The following is a 19,509-nucleotide window of genomic DNA, read 5'->3' on the forward strand; positions in this document are numbered from 1 at the left end:
TTCCCATTAAAAACAAACAAGTAAGGATGGTAAAATAGAGGGTAGAGGAAAATAAAATTTTTTTTGAAATCCATTAACTGATTTTCAATAGATCCACTTAAATTGTGTTTTAGATCTTTTGTACTGTACTAATTTTATTTGTTGATGTTTATCTCACGAATGTGATAGGCCAAATGGTTGTATTTGTGAAAGTGCTTTCTGCTGTTTGCTAAAACACATTGGAAAAGCCAACATAATAGCACGATAGCTTTTTATAGATCATAAAAGAAACAACGCCTCTTAAAAGTATATTGGAAGCTTCATGGGTCCTAGTCAGAAAATGGAATTATTTAGTGTTTCAGTAAAGCCATGGGACCATCCTCCTTTTATGCACCGTAAGTATCATCCAGCTGCCTACTTTTTATATCAACGAGAAGAGGATAGATAGAATTTTCACATCCATAATTTGTGTTGGAAACAATAAAACATTTACCAACATTTTCTGCAGATCCCTTTGACTTATTTAATAAAGTAACAGAATCCTAAATTATGAAAATTAAAAAAAATGCTCTGAGTAGCTGAGGGACATACGATGGCAGGTGTGTTGGTCACTAGCATGGGCATCAATATCACTCAGGGCTCTCAATCAGCACCACACTCCCTTTTCTCTTTTGGTTATTTTATATTCATGACCATTCCTCTTCCTTTCCTTACGCAAACATAAAAAATACACAACTTAATTCCTGATTCTGTTTGTTGGATAGAGAAGGCAATTCATTAATACATCACTCACTATTTCTCATTGCAGCCATGCTATGCATTGGTAGGCAGCGGTAAGGTCTCTCAGGAAAGCTTCCTTTACGTTGATGGAAACAGGTGTTCTCTTTTAGTTGTCAACTCAGCTCCCTTCTGAGAATCTCAGATAAGTGGTCCAAATTACATCTAAGAGGAAAATTCGCTCAAGCATAATTACTTTCCATCAGGGTGCCACAAATAATGAAAAGAACAGAACATTGGAAGTATATTGTTGTCTACTTAATCACCATCATTTTAAAAAGCTGATGTTGAATTCCTTACTTCAAGACAAATTGTATAGCTTTGGTGGAAAATTAGGCATATTTTCTAAACACTAAATTATGTTTCTTCTAATTCACATTTGGCTAGGAAAAGCTGGCTAGTTTTTGTAGCAATGGAATATAAAAGATAAGGTTTGCAGCTGCCATTTCAAACACTGCATTTTTTGTCTGTTCTTTAATAACTTCCTGTGTTTTTACTCATATTGAATGAATCCCCTTCTTTATATTTCTTGGTAAGATAAATTTCATCAGGGTTGCTCTCTATGCAGGATGTAGGCAGATGCCTTATATCACCTTGCCCCTTCATCTCCCATTATTCCTCACCCTCACCCAAGAGCCAAACTTGTGGAGAGCAACAGATAGTTAGTATGGGTAGACCTAGTAAAACTTTGCCCAATGATAAACAACTATCTAGCACCGTGCCTAAGAAATCCTGGTCATCAGAATTTTAGATAGCATTTCTCTGCACTTAAGAGCAGTTCTAGAATTGAAAATCTTCAATTGAGGCATGATGGAAAATCTGAGACCAAAAAAAAAAAAAAAAATCCCAGTGTGACTACAAGCTCAACCATTGATTAGATATGCAGAAGTTGCTTTAACTTTGCATGGCTTGGTTTATTCATTATAAAATTAGGATAATAATACATAAGAATCAAGTAGAATAACAAAAACATTTTGTTATGATTGTAATTGATTAATAGTAGTAATTATAAATGAAATGTAATATTTTGGGGAGGGTGTGTAGACTTTTGGGGAGATGATAGGACAAAGTGCCCATCATACATTAGCACCTTCAACCAGGGTCAAGGGCTTCAGGTCACTTTCTGTTTTTCCAGTTGCCTTCTGTTTGTTCCCCATCAGCAGCTCTTCCTCTGTGGTCCTCGCTGTTTATCCTGTCCAGCCAATTATTGAGAGCCTCCCGTCATCTCTTTTCATCCCACATTGATGAGTGTTTCTTTCGTTCCATCAGCCAAGCACATTGATGGACTAGAAATGCCCATTCATAAAATATAATTTGTTTGGTGATTAAGTTACCCTGGGTAGAGCTATAGGCTTCCCCATATATTACATATGTAAGGCAGGGATTGGCAAGCTTTTCTGTAAAGGGTTGGGCAGTATCTATTTTAGGCTTGCTAGGTTCTATGGTTTTTGTTGTAGCTACTTAACTCTTTTGTTATAACGTGAAAGTAGATGTAGATAATATGTAATCAAACACGACAGTGTTCCATTAAAACTTTATTTACAAAAACAGATAGTGAGCTGGCTTTGGTTCATGGGCCCTAGTTTTCTGGGTCTCCAAGACATAGAGATGAATCACACCTTGAAAAGGTCACAACCATCACCACATAGTATGGCTTTCCTGAAAAGGTGCTCCATGGAGAGCTGTAGCCCCACAATCAAAGGTTAAGTGGTCAAATGTATTTTTGAAATGCTATATGATATTTTCCCTTCTTAGAAGGACTCCAGTGCATTAGTATACTAAAGGTCCTGACTTTTTTCAGGAGTGTAACATTAGTAACAGGAATGATAACTAATACTTTACCAGTGCTCTTACATATATTATTTCATTTAATCTCCCTGTGAGATGTAGAGTTACTATTAATGTCATGTTATAGTCGATGAAACTGAGGCACTGGAAGGTTAATAATCTGCCAAAGGTGCCATAATTAGTGGAGCTGGGATTCAAAGTTAGGCAGCCTGGCTCCAGGGTCTGTGGCCTGGGCCACCCTGTGCCTCTACATAACATGTAGACACCTGTGTGAGGTACCGTGTGAGCTGGGAAGATGCTTCTTTAATCCAGTTCTCTCAGTGAGGTCTGGAGAGATTCAGTGACTTTGCAAGGGTCACAAGCATAATTAGTAACTGAGATAAGTCTACAGATCAGTTAAATCACTGCCCTTCACTGGAAGAAATGTTTAAATTAATCCTTTATAAAGATAAAAAAAATCCTTTTAAAAATGAGTAATCATCTCTAATTTCCTTTTTCTAATTCAGGTTTTTATAACTAGTCCCATTTCAGTGGGGTGAATTTACAGTTTGATTTTTAAAAGATAGAATTATTGTCACTTTAAAAAAAAATGGGATAGGCAATCCTCTATCAAGGGGAAGATGACAGATCTTTATCTCCAACTCACATCTCTCTCTCAGGGTCTAAATCAGTGTTCCCAAGATTCAGTGCACATCAGAATCACTTGGGCTGCTTGGAAAAAATGATGCTGAGCCCCACTCCACTGCTTTAGAAATTCTGTTTTGATTGTGGATCTGGCTTAAGTATTTCTAAAGATGTCTGTATCCAGGGTTGCAAATCACTGGTCTAGAGTCACATTTGTTATTGTCTGATAAATTGTACACCTACATTAACAGCTAACATTTAAAATACTACATGGAATGAAATAAAACTTATGTGGGCCATGGGTTATAATTAATAAAAATGTGACCACATTGCAAGCATGAGTGGAACTTTATTATTGCAGATAGATTGTGCTGGCAGCTATAATATTCAATCAGTTTTATGTGAATGGAGCCTTTGGTTTGACATGCATAGCTGCAGGATAGACTGACTCTGATAGGTTGCTGTAAGTCAGTATGGCTCAAATAGAGGCTGATCTCTACCTTTTATGTGTTTGTTTAATGCCTGGGACTTATTGTAGAAGAATCATGTATTTTGGAGGATTACGTTTTACCACTCTTCTTCAGCAACTTAAATATATTATAATTGTTTATGATAGAAGACTTCAGAAAAGAAAGCATGTATATTAGAGGAATTTAGCATAGCAGTGGACCATCTGGAGATCAAAATTCAGACTTACAGACAGTATGAAAGTGATGGGGTTGAAATTCCCAGGATTTGAGATGGTCGAATTACTACTGTGAAACATTAAATTTATCTTTAAGTTTTCTGGCAGTTAAGGCAAAAAAGTAAAACATGCTAAGGACATAATTTTATATTCTGGGTAAAAACAGCTTCCACACTCGCAGAGAAAATTGTTATTTTTGGACTAATTTCAACCAATAATTTAATACATATATCTTTGGGATAATACAGCTGAAAATGTCTTCACCACAGTTTTGCAAGTCATAGAAATGATGTTCAGTTTATGATAGTTGAATGAATCCTCATGTAGTTGAGTGAACCAAATATCATGAAAAGGTAGACATTTCTATAGTTGTTCATTCACTTATTCATTTATTTGTTCAGTCACCTATTTGCTTTAAGTGCTAACAATGTACTGGATACACTGTTCAGTTATGGGAATATGATATCAATAAGATCATTCTTGTTCTCAAGGAGCTCACAGTACAGAGGAGGAAATGCTCAGTAAAACCAACATCTCAGAGTGAGAGAGGACAGAGCTCAAAATGAAGGTGTGTGATTGTTTATGTTTTGGGGACACAAAGAAGGAAGACCTAAGTGAGACCACGGGAGATCAGAGAAGACTGGATAGGCTTAAGATGAGCCGTGAAAATGCATTTCCAGAGGAAGAGTAGCAGGTTAAGCAGCAGGGAAGAGTACTGAGCAGTCAGGAAAATTGCAAATGTCTCTCCTAAGTTGGAGGGTGGGGTTCACATGGGGATGTGGAATCAGAGATATGTGTGGGGATCAGATTCCAAAGATCAGGCCAAAGACTTATAGACTGCATGAAAGTGATGGGTAGTCACTTCCCTATTTTAGGCAGGGGAGTCACATGATCAGATTTGTGTTTTATAAAGATGACTCTAGCTACATTGTGGAAGGAAAGAGACTGGGAGGTCACGTGGGTGGCTGTTTGTATAATTCACTTCTTAAGTGTTAAGATCTGAAGGGAAGCAATAATAATGTAGAATAGGGGACAGATTCTACAGCTGTTTAAGAGATTGACTTATATGGATTAATGACTATAAGAAGGGGAAGAGAGAAGAATTAAGTAAAGTTACCTGGCTTAGATGACTGGGAAGCTGTGGGATAATTTACAGAGATGAAGAATGACAGTGGAAAATTAGGTTTGTGGGTAGGGAGCAAAGAGTGGAAGATAGTGAAGACGAGTTCAGTTGATAGTTATGGGACATTGACTGGAGAATTCCAGCAGAGCACTGAGGTCTGAGCTGGAGGCAATGGTTTTGGAATTTACCAGCATGTAGATGTCAGTTATAGATGGCAATGTATATTAGGGAGATGAGTTACGTTCTGAAACTCTGAGAAACATTTACACTTGAAAGGCTTGTAGAGGATACAGAGTTTGTGAAGGAGACAGAAGCATAGTAAGAATACACTGAGAGTATGTGTGGTAATGGAAGTGATTAATAGGATACATGGGACCACCTGGGGATGTAATCTTGAACAGCGATAGAACTGAGATAGAAACACACTAAACTCTCTCTGTGGATATCAGTTGTGCTAGATGGGACTTGATAGGAATTGGCTCTTTGACACCAGACTGAATATCATTAATAGGAGTCTGTGGGTTCATATTGTTTAAGGGACATATGCTTTAGATATCAGATATATTTCAAAAGTTGGAGATCCAAACATTTCTCCACACGCTTAAGTCCAGTTGTGAATGCAGAATAAATATCTTCAAAAGTCTTGAAAGAAACCTTAGTGCTTGCGTAGCACAAGGTGGAGACGACAATGTCCTGGGCTATGAAACATGGAAAATTAAGGCCAATTTCTACCCATTAAGCACTTCAATTAATAAAATGCTCAGTGGAATGGATGGTCTTAAATAAAACTGTATTGTGAAGGTCTTGCCAGAACAAATTAGCTGCAAGTAAGAGCACCACGTAACTGAATGCACTCTCATAACGAGTAGAGTTATTAAAGATGACCAATTTAAATATGACAATTTTGGTTTGGGTATAAGTGGTACTTCTCCTCCTTGAGAATTGTATTAGACTGCATGTCTGACTCTTTAAGACCTTTCTTAGGAATAACATAAGGAGATGAAGTATCACTGATACCTGGCCTCTTTTCCCATATCTGTGGAGCCTCAGGATCCGCAGATAACTAAAAACAGAGGGCTTTTTGATCTGCTCATCCTTAGGAGGGTTTATTGCCTATCATGTCTTCTCTCTATACACTGGGAAATATACCATGTGCCCTGACTCCAGGCTGAAAGAAAGAAGCAAAGCTTCTCAGGGATTTTGTAGGTCTCAATATTGGAATATTAATAGTTTGACATCTCTCCTCTGTTCTTACCATCGTAAGAACTCACATCAAGTAGGGAAGGGGAGGTGTTCATTGTTTGTCTTTCTGGAACCTTACCTAGTTTCTGACACCCTTGGCTGCAACACTGCTAATTGCGTTAGAGTTTTCCACCATTTAAATCCCTTAGTTCCCCCGTAATATTCAAGCCTTATGTGAAATTTCCCCAGTTTTCAGCATCTATATGCAAAAAATCTCCAACTGCATTTTTAAAAGATAACACAAAAGGGAATTTTAGGTCACTCTCCAGAAGCCAATGAGTGCTGTAGAAAGGAGGAATGTCTTAGAGCCAAGCAAGATTGTTATGTAAGATAGTCATTTGGCTTCCTGCAGGTTCTTCACTGGAAAATCAGGGGCTAAAGAGATTTTAAAATGTTCTGTAATTAGGAGAAATTTTTTAAAAGTAGCAGCCTCCCTGCATGGTTGATATCAGGCCTCTAATATTAGCATCAGTAATAGAGACAAAATGCTTGTCTTTCTGTTTGCTCTAGCACAAGGATCTTACTTCATTTGCTTAACAGAGTTCCTAAGTACTGAAGTACTGAGTACTGAAATGTAGTGAACTGTTGTGATGTTTAATCAAATAATACTTTCAGAGTCAACACCATTGTTAGAGTACTCCTGGCTACTCAAAGTGTGTTCCAAGGGCCAACAGCCTTGGTACTACAGGGGAGTCTGTGAAAGTGCAGAATATTAGGCTCTAGCCCAGATTTGACTGAATCATTATCTGCCTCTTAAGGTGATCCCTAGGTGATTTGTCTCCACATTAATATTTGAAAATCACTGGTCTAGATGAATAATCCCATCTTTTTATTTTTTTATTTTTTTGTCAAGAGATTTATAACGAGAGGCGCCTGGCTGGCTCAGTCAGTAGAGTGTGCAACTCTTGATCTTGGGGTTATAAGTTTGAGCCCCATGTTGGGTGTAGAGGATATTTACTTATTTATATTTTATTTTATTATTATTTTTTTAAATATGAAATTTATTGTCAAATTGGTTTCCATACAGGGTGTAGAGGATATTTAAAAATAAAATCTTAAAGAAAAAAGAAATTTACAATGGAAACATCTGTTGTGCTGACAGTACTGAACAGAATTGTTTTTCTCACTAGAAACTCCTATTTTAATCACTCAAATGACTGGTTGGCAATGAAGAAGAATTACCATAAAAAAAGAAAAATCATGATTTTTTTCATTTTTTGATTGTCATGTTTCCTAAATTCATTTTTATTTGTTCTAGAGCTGAAATAAAGACCCACAGGTATAAAAAATAAATTTAAAAAATATCTTTAGTGAATTGATTGAGTAGATACATCAGTTTCCTGTGTACCACATTGTGTACATGGATATTTCTTTCATGTGAGTTAAATCTAGTTGATTTAACTTATTCTGTGTACAAAGTTCTCACATCAATAAAAACCCTATGTTATTAACACTTTTATAATGGGAATAAAGATTTGAGTGGAACACTGAAAGGAAGTTTGAATAGTTTGATATCATCAAGCTTTTAGGCATGTGGATGCCATTAGCATGATGCCTGGTGAAATGTTGGTTAATCTGAAACTTGTAAAAATACATAATACACAAACTGAGAGCGGTAGGCTTCACTGAAGGCAGACCTGGTTAAGCAACTGTAGCTTAGGGTATCACATTAGTAAATTTGGAGTCATTTTTGAATTTTTCCTTCCCCTCAACTATTTCATCTGGTTAATGTGCAAGTTCTGCTGGTTCCACTGCTAAAGTACATTTTGAGTTAATCCACTTTTCTCTATCTGCACCGCTGTGTTCCAAGCCATCACTATCCCAAAAGTCCTCCCTCTTCCTCTATAGTTTCTGCTCTGTCTTCTGCCCAATCCATTTTTTCCATAACAGGTGGAGTCATCCTTTAAAAATGCTGACATAAGTCCATGTAACTCCTCTACTTAAAAATCCTTCACTGCTTTTCTATTGCTTTTGTTTTGTTATACAAATTCCCTAGCACAGCAGTCAGGCCTGGCATGGTCTTCTCAGTGTATCTCATGCCCTAGTCCCTTCTTGTTCACCTCACTCCATGTCTCCAGATTCTTGTCAGTTCCTAAGGTATTACCTCCTTCTCACCATAAGACCATTAAATGTCTCACTCCTTTTTCCACATCAGGTCTCGGTTTTAATGCCACCTTTTCAGAGAGGGCCTTCCTGACTGTCTAACTTTCCCATGATCCTCTATTTTAACTCCCTGTTTATGTCCTCAGTAGCGCATTACAGATTAATTGTATACATTTTGTATATTTATTTGCTAATTGCCTATCTTTCTCAAAGAATGTAGGCTCAAATGAGGGTGTACTGTCTTGCTCACGATTTATTAAGTTCCCAGCAAAAAGCAAGCATCATTACATATTTGTTGAATAGATAGAATGACTTTAGAACAATCTTAAAAAAAATCTTATGTTTAATTTTTAATTACTTCTTTGATCTTCAGTGGTTCCTCGTTCATTATGCAAGTGATTAATTTTAAACAAATCCCTTCAAGTTCATTATGTGAAAAAGTATTAAATGTGACACTTTACTCTTTCAAGGAGTGCTCAATATTGGAAACAAAATTAACATGCCAAGAGGATATTTTAATAGAACATTTTGTTGAGATTTGTATCACAGTAACCAACTGAGGCTGCTTAGCCTAGTTATTTGTCTCAATCTTTGTGTTACCCTGTGACTGACTTTAAGAAAATGAAGTATGCCAGTTGTCTTATTTACCACTGTAATCTATTGATATGGTCTATAAACCAAATTTCAGGGCGACAAATTCTCAAAACTCAGAAAGCCAAAGTCTCTTGGACTCAGGGTTAAGAATTTGTGAGTCTGGGGGCGCCTGGGTGGCTCAGTCGGTTAAGCGGCTGACTTCGGCTCAGGTCATGATCTCACGGTCCGTGAGTTCGAGCCCCGCGTCGGGCTCTGTGCTGACAGCTCAGAGCCCGGAGCCTGTTTCGGATTCTGTGTCTCCCTCTCTCTCTGACCCTCCCCCGTTCATGCTCTGTCTCTCTCTGTCTCCAAAATAAATAAACATTAAAAAAAAAATTAAAAAAAAAAAAAAAAAAGAATTTGTGAGTCTGAAGACTGTGCTCTTACATATTTCAGGTGAGTCTCCATTGAGGTCCAGTTTCTGAAAGCCAAGCAAAGGGGCCCAAGACTATATTGTAGTTACCAAAACTGGATATCTCAGAACTTCAGAACTGAGTTATTAGATCAAGAAGGAAACCCAAGGGCGCCAGGGTGACTCAGTTGGTCAGGCATCTGACTCTTGATTTTGGCTCAGGTTATGATCTCATGGTTGTGAGACTGAGCCCCGCGTTGGGTTCGCAGAGCCTGTTTAAGATTTTCTCTCTCCTCCCTCTGCCCCTTTCCCACTTGCATGTACATGTGTGTTCTCTCTCTCTCTCTCTCTCTCTCTCTCTCTCTCTTTCTCTCTCTCTCAGAAAATGAGAACAAGCAAACAAACAGAATGAATTCGTGAAAGAAGTAAGCCAAAATAGCCCAACCAGGGGCCTGGTGATCTTGTCTGCCATGCTGCAGGTGCTCAAGTGATGGACTGAAGGACATGAGTTAAGGAATGTGGATGAGTAGTATTGTGTATGAGAGGACGATTGGAATGCCACAATCAAAAGTTAATTTAGACTTTCAGAGATCAGGATGAAAGCTGAAAAAAATCTATTAAAATGTTCTACTTTAAGCATACTTGATATATGGATATTTGAAGAATCTGGATGATTGAACGTATATATTTTACATTGGAATGTTCAGGCTTTGTATTAGTTTCCTGGGGCTGGTCTGACAAAGTGCCACAAACTGGGTGGCTTTTAAACAACAGAAAATCACTATCTCAGTTCTGGAGGCCAGGAGTTCAGGATCAAGGTATCTACAGGGTTGACTCATTCTGAGGGCTGCAAGGGAAGGCTGTGTTCCAGGCCTCTCTCCTTGCCTTGTAGATGACTGTCTTCTTTTATGTTAACATCATCTTCCCTCTGTACGTGTCTGTGTCCAAATCTCCCCTTCTTATACGAACAACAGTCATGTTGGATTAGAGCCCACCCTGAGGGCTTCATTTTAACTTGATTGCCCTGTAGAGATCCTATCTCCAAGGAAGAAGAGGTGCTGGGGTTAGAAATTTAGAGGAAATACAATTCAACCCATAACAGACCTTAAGAATTAATTATATGTCATTTTTAATATAGAAAATAAAAAGAACATATGTCAAAAATATTTGCTTCATGTGGCTTTAAACTCAAGCACATCCCTGCCCCCCAAAAATCTAAGAAACTAACTACCTGTAGAAATTAGAATGTGCTATCTACATACTGTAGTCTATAACCTGTAAGCAAACTATAATAAAACTATTTTAATTAAGAAATTAATTAGTATCACTCTCTAAGTTGAAACTTGTCTTTGCACAGTCATTTAGCCTTAACTAGAGTGTATTAGAAGCACCCTTTTTTGGGTAGAAGTTTGGTATTAATAACATAGCAGTTGACACAGAGGACAGATTTTCAGCAGGAGTTACATGTGCTAATGAAGCTTGGAGCTTACTGGAGGTTGATTTTAACGTTTCTCTTGCTTTCCCACTAATGAGATCTAAATGATAGGACTGATAGACTTTTTTTTTTCTCAAGTATTATTTAAAAGCCAGATCACATTTTAATTTAACATTGAATTGCCCATAAAATATTAAATAAGGTAAATGCAGCAAAATTATCCAACTTAGGAAATGTGCTAATCTTTTTTTTTTTTTTTTTTTTTTGCTTTTAAATCCTTAGCTGGGCTTTATAAAGAAACTCAGCAAAATCCATTTTCTTCCTCTTTAAAATGGTGTTGTGTTTGTACGGCTAGGAACTGGGCACTGTTTTCAACAGTGGTGGTCTCTTAGTGTGATAAGAGATAAACAAATCCTATGTTCATTCATTGATTGCATGATTTCTGTGTTTCCTAACTTTTTTTTTTTCTTATGGACAAAATATAATGCTAATTTTCACCTTCAGGAAAAGGTTATTCTGCCATTTTTCAAGCCCATTAGTGATTGAAGTTGTGATGTGGTGTCCATATAACTGGCTTTTTTTTTTTTTTTTTTGCTGATATCTTCTGTTTATCCCATGCCCCCTCCTCCTGTCAATGCCCGGCGGTATTTATTTTGCAAAGTGCTTGGATGCTCATTCTGTCTGATGCACTCATCATTGCCAGCAAGTCCTCCATTCACTGACAGCTGAGGTACAGCAAGCGGGCACTGGTTCATTCATACGCTTCAGTTGCTGTTGTAACACAGGCCCCAGCCTGACAGGTGAAGCGAACGGTGTAGTTTTGTGATGTGATTACCTAGAACCACAGGTCCACATTCACCCAAATGAATGAAATTGATTTTGATTTGCAGTCCAACAAAGTAAGGTTCCAGAATGTCAGCCATCCATCCATCCATCCCCTGTTCCCCCACCTCTGGTCTTTAGTTAAGTTGCAATATTAATGGGATGGATTTTATTTAAATACAATTTGGTTGAATAAGGGTGGCAATAGTCAAGACTCCCATTAATAAAACTTTTTTTTCTGCAAAAGTTTATTCTTAGAAATATAACTATATTAAATACTTGTCATGACTCAGAAGAAGATTTAGTTTTGACTTTTTAGAAGATACTACACATTAAACATAGATACATATCCTTGTAGCTACACTCTCCTAACAGTTTCCCCTTCCTCAATCTGTCTAGGAATCATTTTTAGTCTTGGAAGTATTTTTTTTTAATTTTTCAAGTTTTTATTTATTTTGAGAGAGAGACAGAGAGAATGAGCAAGAGAGGGGCAGAGAGAGAGGGAGAGAATCCCAAACAGGCTCTGCTCTGTCAGCTTGAAGCCCAGTGTGGGGCTTGGACTCATGAACTTTGAGATCATGACCTGAGCCCAAAGCAACAGTCAGATGCTTAACCGATTGAGTCACCCAGGCGTCCCATAGTCTTGAAAGTATTTTTGGAGAAAGGCACAGACTTAATTTTCATATGCATGTGTAGGGCTGAGCACTTCATTCCCTCTCATTGCCATATTTTTTGCTGCTATTAAAAGGTATTGAGATCTCTGTACTAAACTTCTGCATGTTTATTGGTATCTGCCAGGCTAGTGGTTTTGGAATCTGGCTGTATATGTAATATATATACCCTAGTCAATTTCTTGAAAAAAAAATTCCACAGACTCCTAGGCCTCACTCCACAGCCACTTTATGACTGTCTCTCGAATAGATCCTGTTAGAGCCCAAGTAGCAATAAAAAATTGGTTTATCTTCTGGATTGTAAGTAGGATTCAAGTTTTAGATGATGCTAGATATTGTGAGATATTTTCAGTGAGGGTGGATAATACCCATATTTGAGGATTAGTCAATTGGCTTCCTACATTAACATTAACAATTACAATAACAACAGCCATAAGGAAAAAACCCCACAAAAACAAGCTGGATTTCATCTAAGAGAATAGAGTGAATATTCCAAACTCTGCAGCATTCAAATGAAGGATACACAGAACAATGGGAAATTATCTGAATAGTCATTACAATACAAAGTAAATTACTAAAATAAGTAAATTATAACAACTAGACATTAATGCCACTTGCATTTATGCACATACACTAGTATCAGTCCTGTTCAAATACCTTATTACATTGAATTTTCTTCCCATGAATTAGTTATTTTTAGACCCATTTTAAAGATGATCAGCCAAAGGCTTAGAGATGAGAAATAAATTTCCCTGATGTCACACAGTTATTACCAAGTGCTTTTAAAGTTATCTTGCTATGGGGTCACCTGGGTGGCTCAGTTGGTTAAGTATCCAACTTTGGTTCAGGTCATGATCTCGCGGTTCACGAGTTCGAGCCCCACACTGGGCTCGCTGCTTTCAGCACAGAGCCTGCTTCGGATCTTCTGTCCACCCCCACTCTCTCTACCTCTCCTCTGCTTGCTCTCTTTCTCTCAAAAATAAATAACATTAAAAAAATATCATGCTATGATTGGCATTGTTTCTGGCTTATGTTTCATGCCCTTTCCATTACACCACACTTAAAATGTTTAGTGCTGTTCGACTCTGTACTATTAGACTTTTGCTCATTCTCTAACTCTCTTTCTTTATGCACATACATACATATTTTATTTATTTATTTATTTATTTATTTATTTATTTATTTTTAAATATTTTATTTTTGAGACAGAGAGAGACAGAGCATGAACAGGGGAGGGTCAGAGAGAGAGGGAGACACAGATTCCAAAACAGGCTCCAGGCTCTGAGCCATCAGCACAGAGCCCGACGCGGGGCTCGAACTCATGGACCGTGAGATCATGACCTGAGCCGAAGTTGGATGCTTAACCGGCTGAGCCACCCAGGCGCCCCTACATACATATTTTAAAATATGTTTTTAAAATATGACGTGGAATATCGTATTATCAGAATGGCATAACTGATGAGCCACAAACTCTGTGTCAAATATGTTGGTCTTATTCCCTGTCCCAGGTTCCCTTTCTTCCCTCCCATAGTAAGGAGGTCTATTCCATTTTTATTCCCCCAGCCCAAGGCTTCTTAATCACAGCATTATTGATGTTTTGGATTTGCTAATTCTTTGTTGTGCGGGCTACCCTATGCATTATAGGATGTTTGGCAACATCCCCACTTTCAATCTAATAGATACCATTAACACCACCCAGTGTCATAATCTAAAATGTCTCCATAATTGTGGCCAAATATCCCTTGGGAAACAAAATTTTCCCCAACAGAGAAGGATTGCTTTAAGCTCAGTCTGAAAGTAGCTAAATAAAAGTGTAGTCCCTCTGCTCTGTTTCTTTCCTGCACATCAGGGGCTTTAAGGGATTAGTTATTTAGGCATCGAGTTAGAACAAGTCAGGTTATGCTGTGGTAACAAACAATGGCAAAATTGGCTTAAATCAACAAGCCACTGGCTCTCCAGGGCAGCTGGCCTCCTGAGCTTAGTTAGCATTCTAGACCACTTCTGTCTTCTAGCAGTTCACTACCCACACATGTTTTCATGACCATTGCTGCAGGGAAAGATAGAGCATGGAGACCTGTGCATGAGGTCCTACATATGTCCTTCTGGAAGGTACACATGTTACTTCAGCTCACTTATTATTGACAAAAGCAAGTCAGATGGCTCTAACTTTCAGGCAGAGAAGAAATTTAGTCCTCCATGCTTGAAAGAGGATAACTGGGAGCACTGGTGAGCATCAAGTGATATCTACCATCATCATTTATAAACTGTTGTCTGAATGCTTCATATTGAACCTAGTAAAGTTCTAGGTGACGTGATTCAAATAAAGTTGAAATAGAGTATTTACCCATTATTTCAGGAGAGAATGTACACGTGTGAAATAATCAGTGTGGAAGACAATATATACCACACACAATAAATTATAATAGTGTTCATTAAAGTTATATATTGATTTGGAAAATATTTGCATTTTTATGATATTTGCATGGCATTTCTTTTGGGTTCTGGGACCCAATTTCAATGTGTGTGAGGTGAGGAGATTTCCCCATACAGTCATCAATTTTCTGGGCACCAACTTGGGGTCCTACAATTCGACCTGACTCTGATACTATCTACCTGGAAGTATCATCAGATTCCCAAGTTAAGATTTCAGTCCTAGAAGACTGTCCCCCACTCTCCACTTCAGATGTCAGTTGCAAGCCCAGGTTGTTACCTGTGCTTCTTTCTGACTGGTTATAAATCACAGGTACTATGACCCCTTCCTTTTTTTGGGTTTGATTAATTTTCTAGAGCAGTTCACAGACTCAGGAAATGTTTCACTAGGTTACTGGCTTACTTTAAGAGGATATAATTCAGGAACAGACGGATGGAATAGACGCACAGGGCAAGGAATGTGGGAGACGGCTTGGAGCTTCCAGACCTTCTCTGGGAGCCCCACTCTTTCTGTGTCACCAACCTGGAAGTTCTTGGAATCCTGACCTTGGAATCCTGGGTTTTATGGAAGCTTCATTATCTAGGGATAATTGATTAAATCATTGGCCACTGATGATTGGCTCAATCTCCAGCCCTCTCTCTTCCTGGAAGCCAAGGGGTGGGACTTCAGGTTCAGTCCCTCTAATCACAAAGTTGGTTCCCCTGGTCAACCAGGCCATCCTTAGGTGCTATCCAGAAGTTACTTCATTAACACAGCAAAAGACACCTAATGGCTCTCATCACTCAGGAAACTGTGCCAGAAACTGCGATGAAGACCAAATATATATTATTATAAAATGACAGTATATCTATTTTATTCATTGTCTTTTTTTCTTAATGTCCAATAAAGTTTCATAAATCTTTCTGGTTAAATGTCTTCCTAGTTGTTTTATAATTTTGCTTTTATTTTTGAATGAGATTCACCTCTACCTCCCCATTTCTTTTTTTTATTGTTTATTAACAAATGAACGTAAAATTGTTTTTTGAGAGAGAGAGAGAGAGAGAGAGAGAGAGAGAGAGTGCGAGTGGGGGGAAGGGCAGAGAGACAGGAAGACACAGAATCCGAAGCAGGCTCCAGGCTTTGAGCTGTCAGCACAGAGCCCAGTATGGGACTGAAACCCACAAAACGTGAGGTCATGTCCTGAGCTGAAGTCGGCCACTTAACCGACTGAGCCACCTGGGCACCCCTCTGTTTTTTTTTTAATGTCTATTTATTTTTGAGGCACAGAGAGAGTATGGGATAGAGGATCCCAAGTGGGCTTTGTGCTGATAGCAGCCAGTCCAAAATGGGGCTCAGACTCTCAAACTGAGTGATCATGACCTGAGCTGAAGTCAGACGACTGAGCCAAAGCCATCCAGGCGCCCCTCCACCTCCCCATTTCTACCTGGCTACTGCTGGCACACAGAAAAGCTGTTTGATTTTGGTACATTTTCCTTGATTTTGGTACATTTTCCTTAATCCATATATCTTAATACCTGTAATATTTTGTATAGCTTTGTAATTGAGTCTTTTAAGGAGTGATTCTCAAAGTTTTGCCCTGAACTAGAAGCATCAGGATTGCTTGGGAACTTGTTAGAGAAGTCCAAATTCTTGGACTCTCAACCCAGATCTACTGACTCAGAAACTTTGAGGGTAGAATCTAGACTTTGGGATATTTAGATATGGAAACATAGTTGAAAAATAATGACAGCATTTTCTTTTTCTTTTTTGATTTTTTACAGATAGTTATATTTCTTCTTAACTTGTAGCATTAGGTGAAACATGTAAGACAACGTTGGGTACTAATAGATATAATCTTGACTTTGATTTTGTTTAAAAGAAGACTATTGTTTGTTAGTTTCTGGTGTTTAAAAGTTCTCTTACTATTTGAAATTTTTACGCAGAGTTTTAAACAGGAATGATGACTGATTTTTGTAAATGTTTTACAGGATTTACTCCCATAATCATGGGAGTTTTGCCTTTAGCTTATTAGTGTTTGAAATATGTGGATGAGTTTCCAAATGTTGAACCACATATACAATCAAGGAATAAATACAACTTGGTGGACTTATTTTAATATGTTGCTGGATTTGGCTTGCTATTGCCTATTTCCTAGCATTTTAGTTAATTGAATTGTTTGTTTCCTTAAAAACAACATTACGGTATTTTTTCTTTCAATAATAATATTATTATATCAATAATATTGTTACAACATCTAATATTGTTAATGCACCTTTTCCTGTGTCAGATTTCAAGGTTAATTGCATTTTATTACCACATATTTTCTGTAGCTCCTCAGACCTCAAACCATAACAGTAACAATAATAATAGTTGCCTCTATGTATTCTCATTAGAATTCTCCCAAATATCTGGCTGGGTAGCTGCCCTCGTCAAGTGGAGCATGTAACCATCAAACTGAAGCACGAATTGGGGATTACAGCTGTAATGAATTTCCAGACCGAATGGGATATTGTACAGAATTCCTCAGGCTGTAACCGCTACCCAGAACCCATGACTCCAGACACCATGATTAAGCTATATAAGGAAGAAGGCTTGGTCTACATCTGGATGCCGACCCCAGATATGAGCACTGAAGGTAAGCATCAGAAAAATCTTTCTGGCTTCTTGTTGAAGTGTTTCAGAGAAGCCATCGCTGTCTGTCTGTCTGTCTGTCTGTCTTTATCTATCTATCTATCTATCTATCTACCTACCTATCTACCTACCCACCTACCTTTATGTCTATAATTGAGTGACTTAAATATGAGTGATAGAAATGGAATAACTATAAGGTTTTAGGTTTAATAGATTTGACATATTTTGATAATTTGGCCAAGAGTCTGTTTAACATGGCTCCTTTGATTTGTTTATTCATTAACTATATGTCTATTGTGTGCCTGATGTATGTGTGGCATTATGCCGGCAGCTGGGAACACAGTGGTGAGGAAAAGCAGGCATAGCTCCTGTCCCCATAGACCTTATAGTCCTAAAGGGAAGACACACATTAATCAAATAACTACGAACAGAAATTTACAAATACGATGAAACTTGTGTTAGAAAGATACTGCTGTGAGAGCATATGCACAGGCAAATCAGATGTAGGAAGAGGGTCAAGGAAGGTTTTCCTAGGTATGTTTGAGCTAGATCAAAGGATGGGGTTGCTGGGGGTGAGGTGGGAAAGAGGCTTCCAGCAAGAGGGGGCAGCTTAGGAAGTCTCTGCTGCAGGAGAACATAGAATGTTCTAAAAGAAGCCCAGTATGGCTGCAGGTCAGGGAATGAAGGAAGAGGATCTTGCAGATTTGGGCCACAATAAGGATTTTAGACTGTCTCCTAAAAGCAGTAAGAAGCAGTTGAAAGGGTGGGAGACTGGGCTAGTGCCAAGATCACCTTTTTTTTTTTTTTTTTTTTTTCCCCTTCAGAAGTGCGGTTTGCCCCGTGGACAAAAGATGGAGGTGGGCTCTCAGTGGATCTGGGGACACCAGTTAGGAGGTTACTGCGATAGTTGAAGTGAGAGATAATGAGGGATGACACAGTTGGGGGCAGGGTGGCAATGGTGAGGCTGTAGCTACTGCACAAGTACTGGCTGAGCATGTCTTTGTGAAGAGGGGTCAGGACATGTGTGCTGCTGGGAAAATGAGAGAGACAGAAGGCATAGTTTTGATCTAATGGCAAGAGGTGATAAGACAAGCTCAAAACTAATTACAATGCAGAGAAGAATGTGATGTGAGTAACGAGTCACGTGTTCCTTATGGGTTATGAGGTGGGGAGAAAAGCACAGGGAGGCTATATCAATGTCATGGCATTTGAGGTGGGCGTGGCTTTGACAGGTTGATGGAGAGGGAGGAAGGGCATGCCAGGTGGATGAAACAGTGTAAGTCAAGGCCTAAGGCATGGCATTTTACAGGAATGCTCTGTATTTCAGCATGGCGGTAGAGTAAGGTTCTCTCTGGGAAAGGAATGAGGGGAAGTGAAGCTGAGAGAACCAAGTTACACTACTAGTTCAACCGGCTGTCAGCAGGGGGCAGCAGAGGGCTGTGGGAATGGCATTGGCAAGGGACTTTGGTGAACTGCTATTCTGGGGGAAAGAAGGAAGGCAGGGATGCCTAGCCAGGAAATGTCTCCACCCTCAGTCCTCTTCCCCCCAAAGTACATAACGTATCAGACACTCTCCTAAGCAGTTTCGTGCCCAACTCCTATAATTCCGACAAGACTCCAGGCACATGTAGTTATCTCCATTTTGCAGAGGAAGAGACAGGTACGAAAGTGTTAAGTAGTGTGGCCAAGGTCATAGGGAAAGACACACAGCCTGGATTTCAACACAGGCAATCAGACTTGGATCATGGCTGCAGACACAGCGCTATGACGCTACTCCCTGCGTGCTCATGTGGACTTTCAGTCCCCTGTGCTCATGATGACCTGGAGTTAGACAAAGACCATTTGCCAGGGAGATGGCTTGTCTCCCCAGAGTCAACAGTCCAGGATGTAGGTGGGGACAGAAGACCTTGAGGATCCTTGGGAACCTGGCTGTCGCCTGCCTTGGCTCTTTATGAATCTCAGGTGGTTCTCATGGCTGGGCTGGACTGAACCATCACTCGGGATGAGGTGTAATTTTTCTTCCTGAAGAGGAGATTGTTTGGTTACTCTTGGTGGTAATGCTGGCCCAAAGAAACTTGATTGAGCCATTAGAGCTGTGCTGTTTTTCAAGGAAACAAAATAACTTCGCTTGCACATAAGACCATCGGTTGAATCTAGGCCCACTATAGTTGTGTTAAAATCTTTTGCGGGGGTCACGCAGTCACCAGGCCCCCATACCCGCCACAACAGTGGAG

General features: G+C 38.9%; 1 protein-coding gene across 3 annotated transcripts in view; it reads left to right on the forward strand.

Moving 5' to 3' along the window:
- Positions 1 to 19,509, forward strand: part of EPM2A (EPM2A glucan phosphatase, laforin) — a 166,238-nt gene that overhangs the window by 138,476 nt on the left and 8,253 nt on the right. For 2 of the 3 annotated variants that reach the window (XM_053904404.1, XM_019425043.2), the window contains exon 3: positions 17,038 to 17,279. The exons of the other annotated variant lie outside the window; for it this stretch is intronic. In XM_053904404.1, coding sequence (XP_053760379.1) covers positions 17,038 to 17,279 — 242 coding nt within the window. The remainder of the gene's footprint in view (positions 1 to 17,037; positions 17,280 to 19,509) is intronic. 3 annotated transcript variants of the gene reach the window in all.

This window comes from Panthera pardus, unplaced genomic scaffold (genome assembly GCF_024362965.1).
Source record: "Panthera pardus isolate Hobbes unplaced genomic scaffold, ASM2436296v1 HiC_scaffold_17, whole genome shotgun sequence".
NCBI lineage: Eukaryota > Metazoa > Chordata > Mammalia > Carnivora > Felidae > Panthera > Panthera pardus.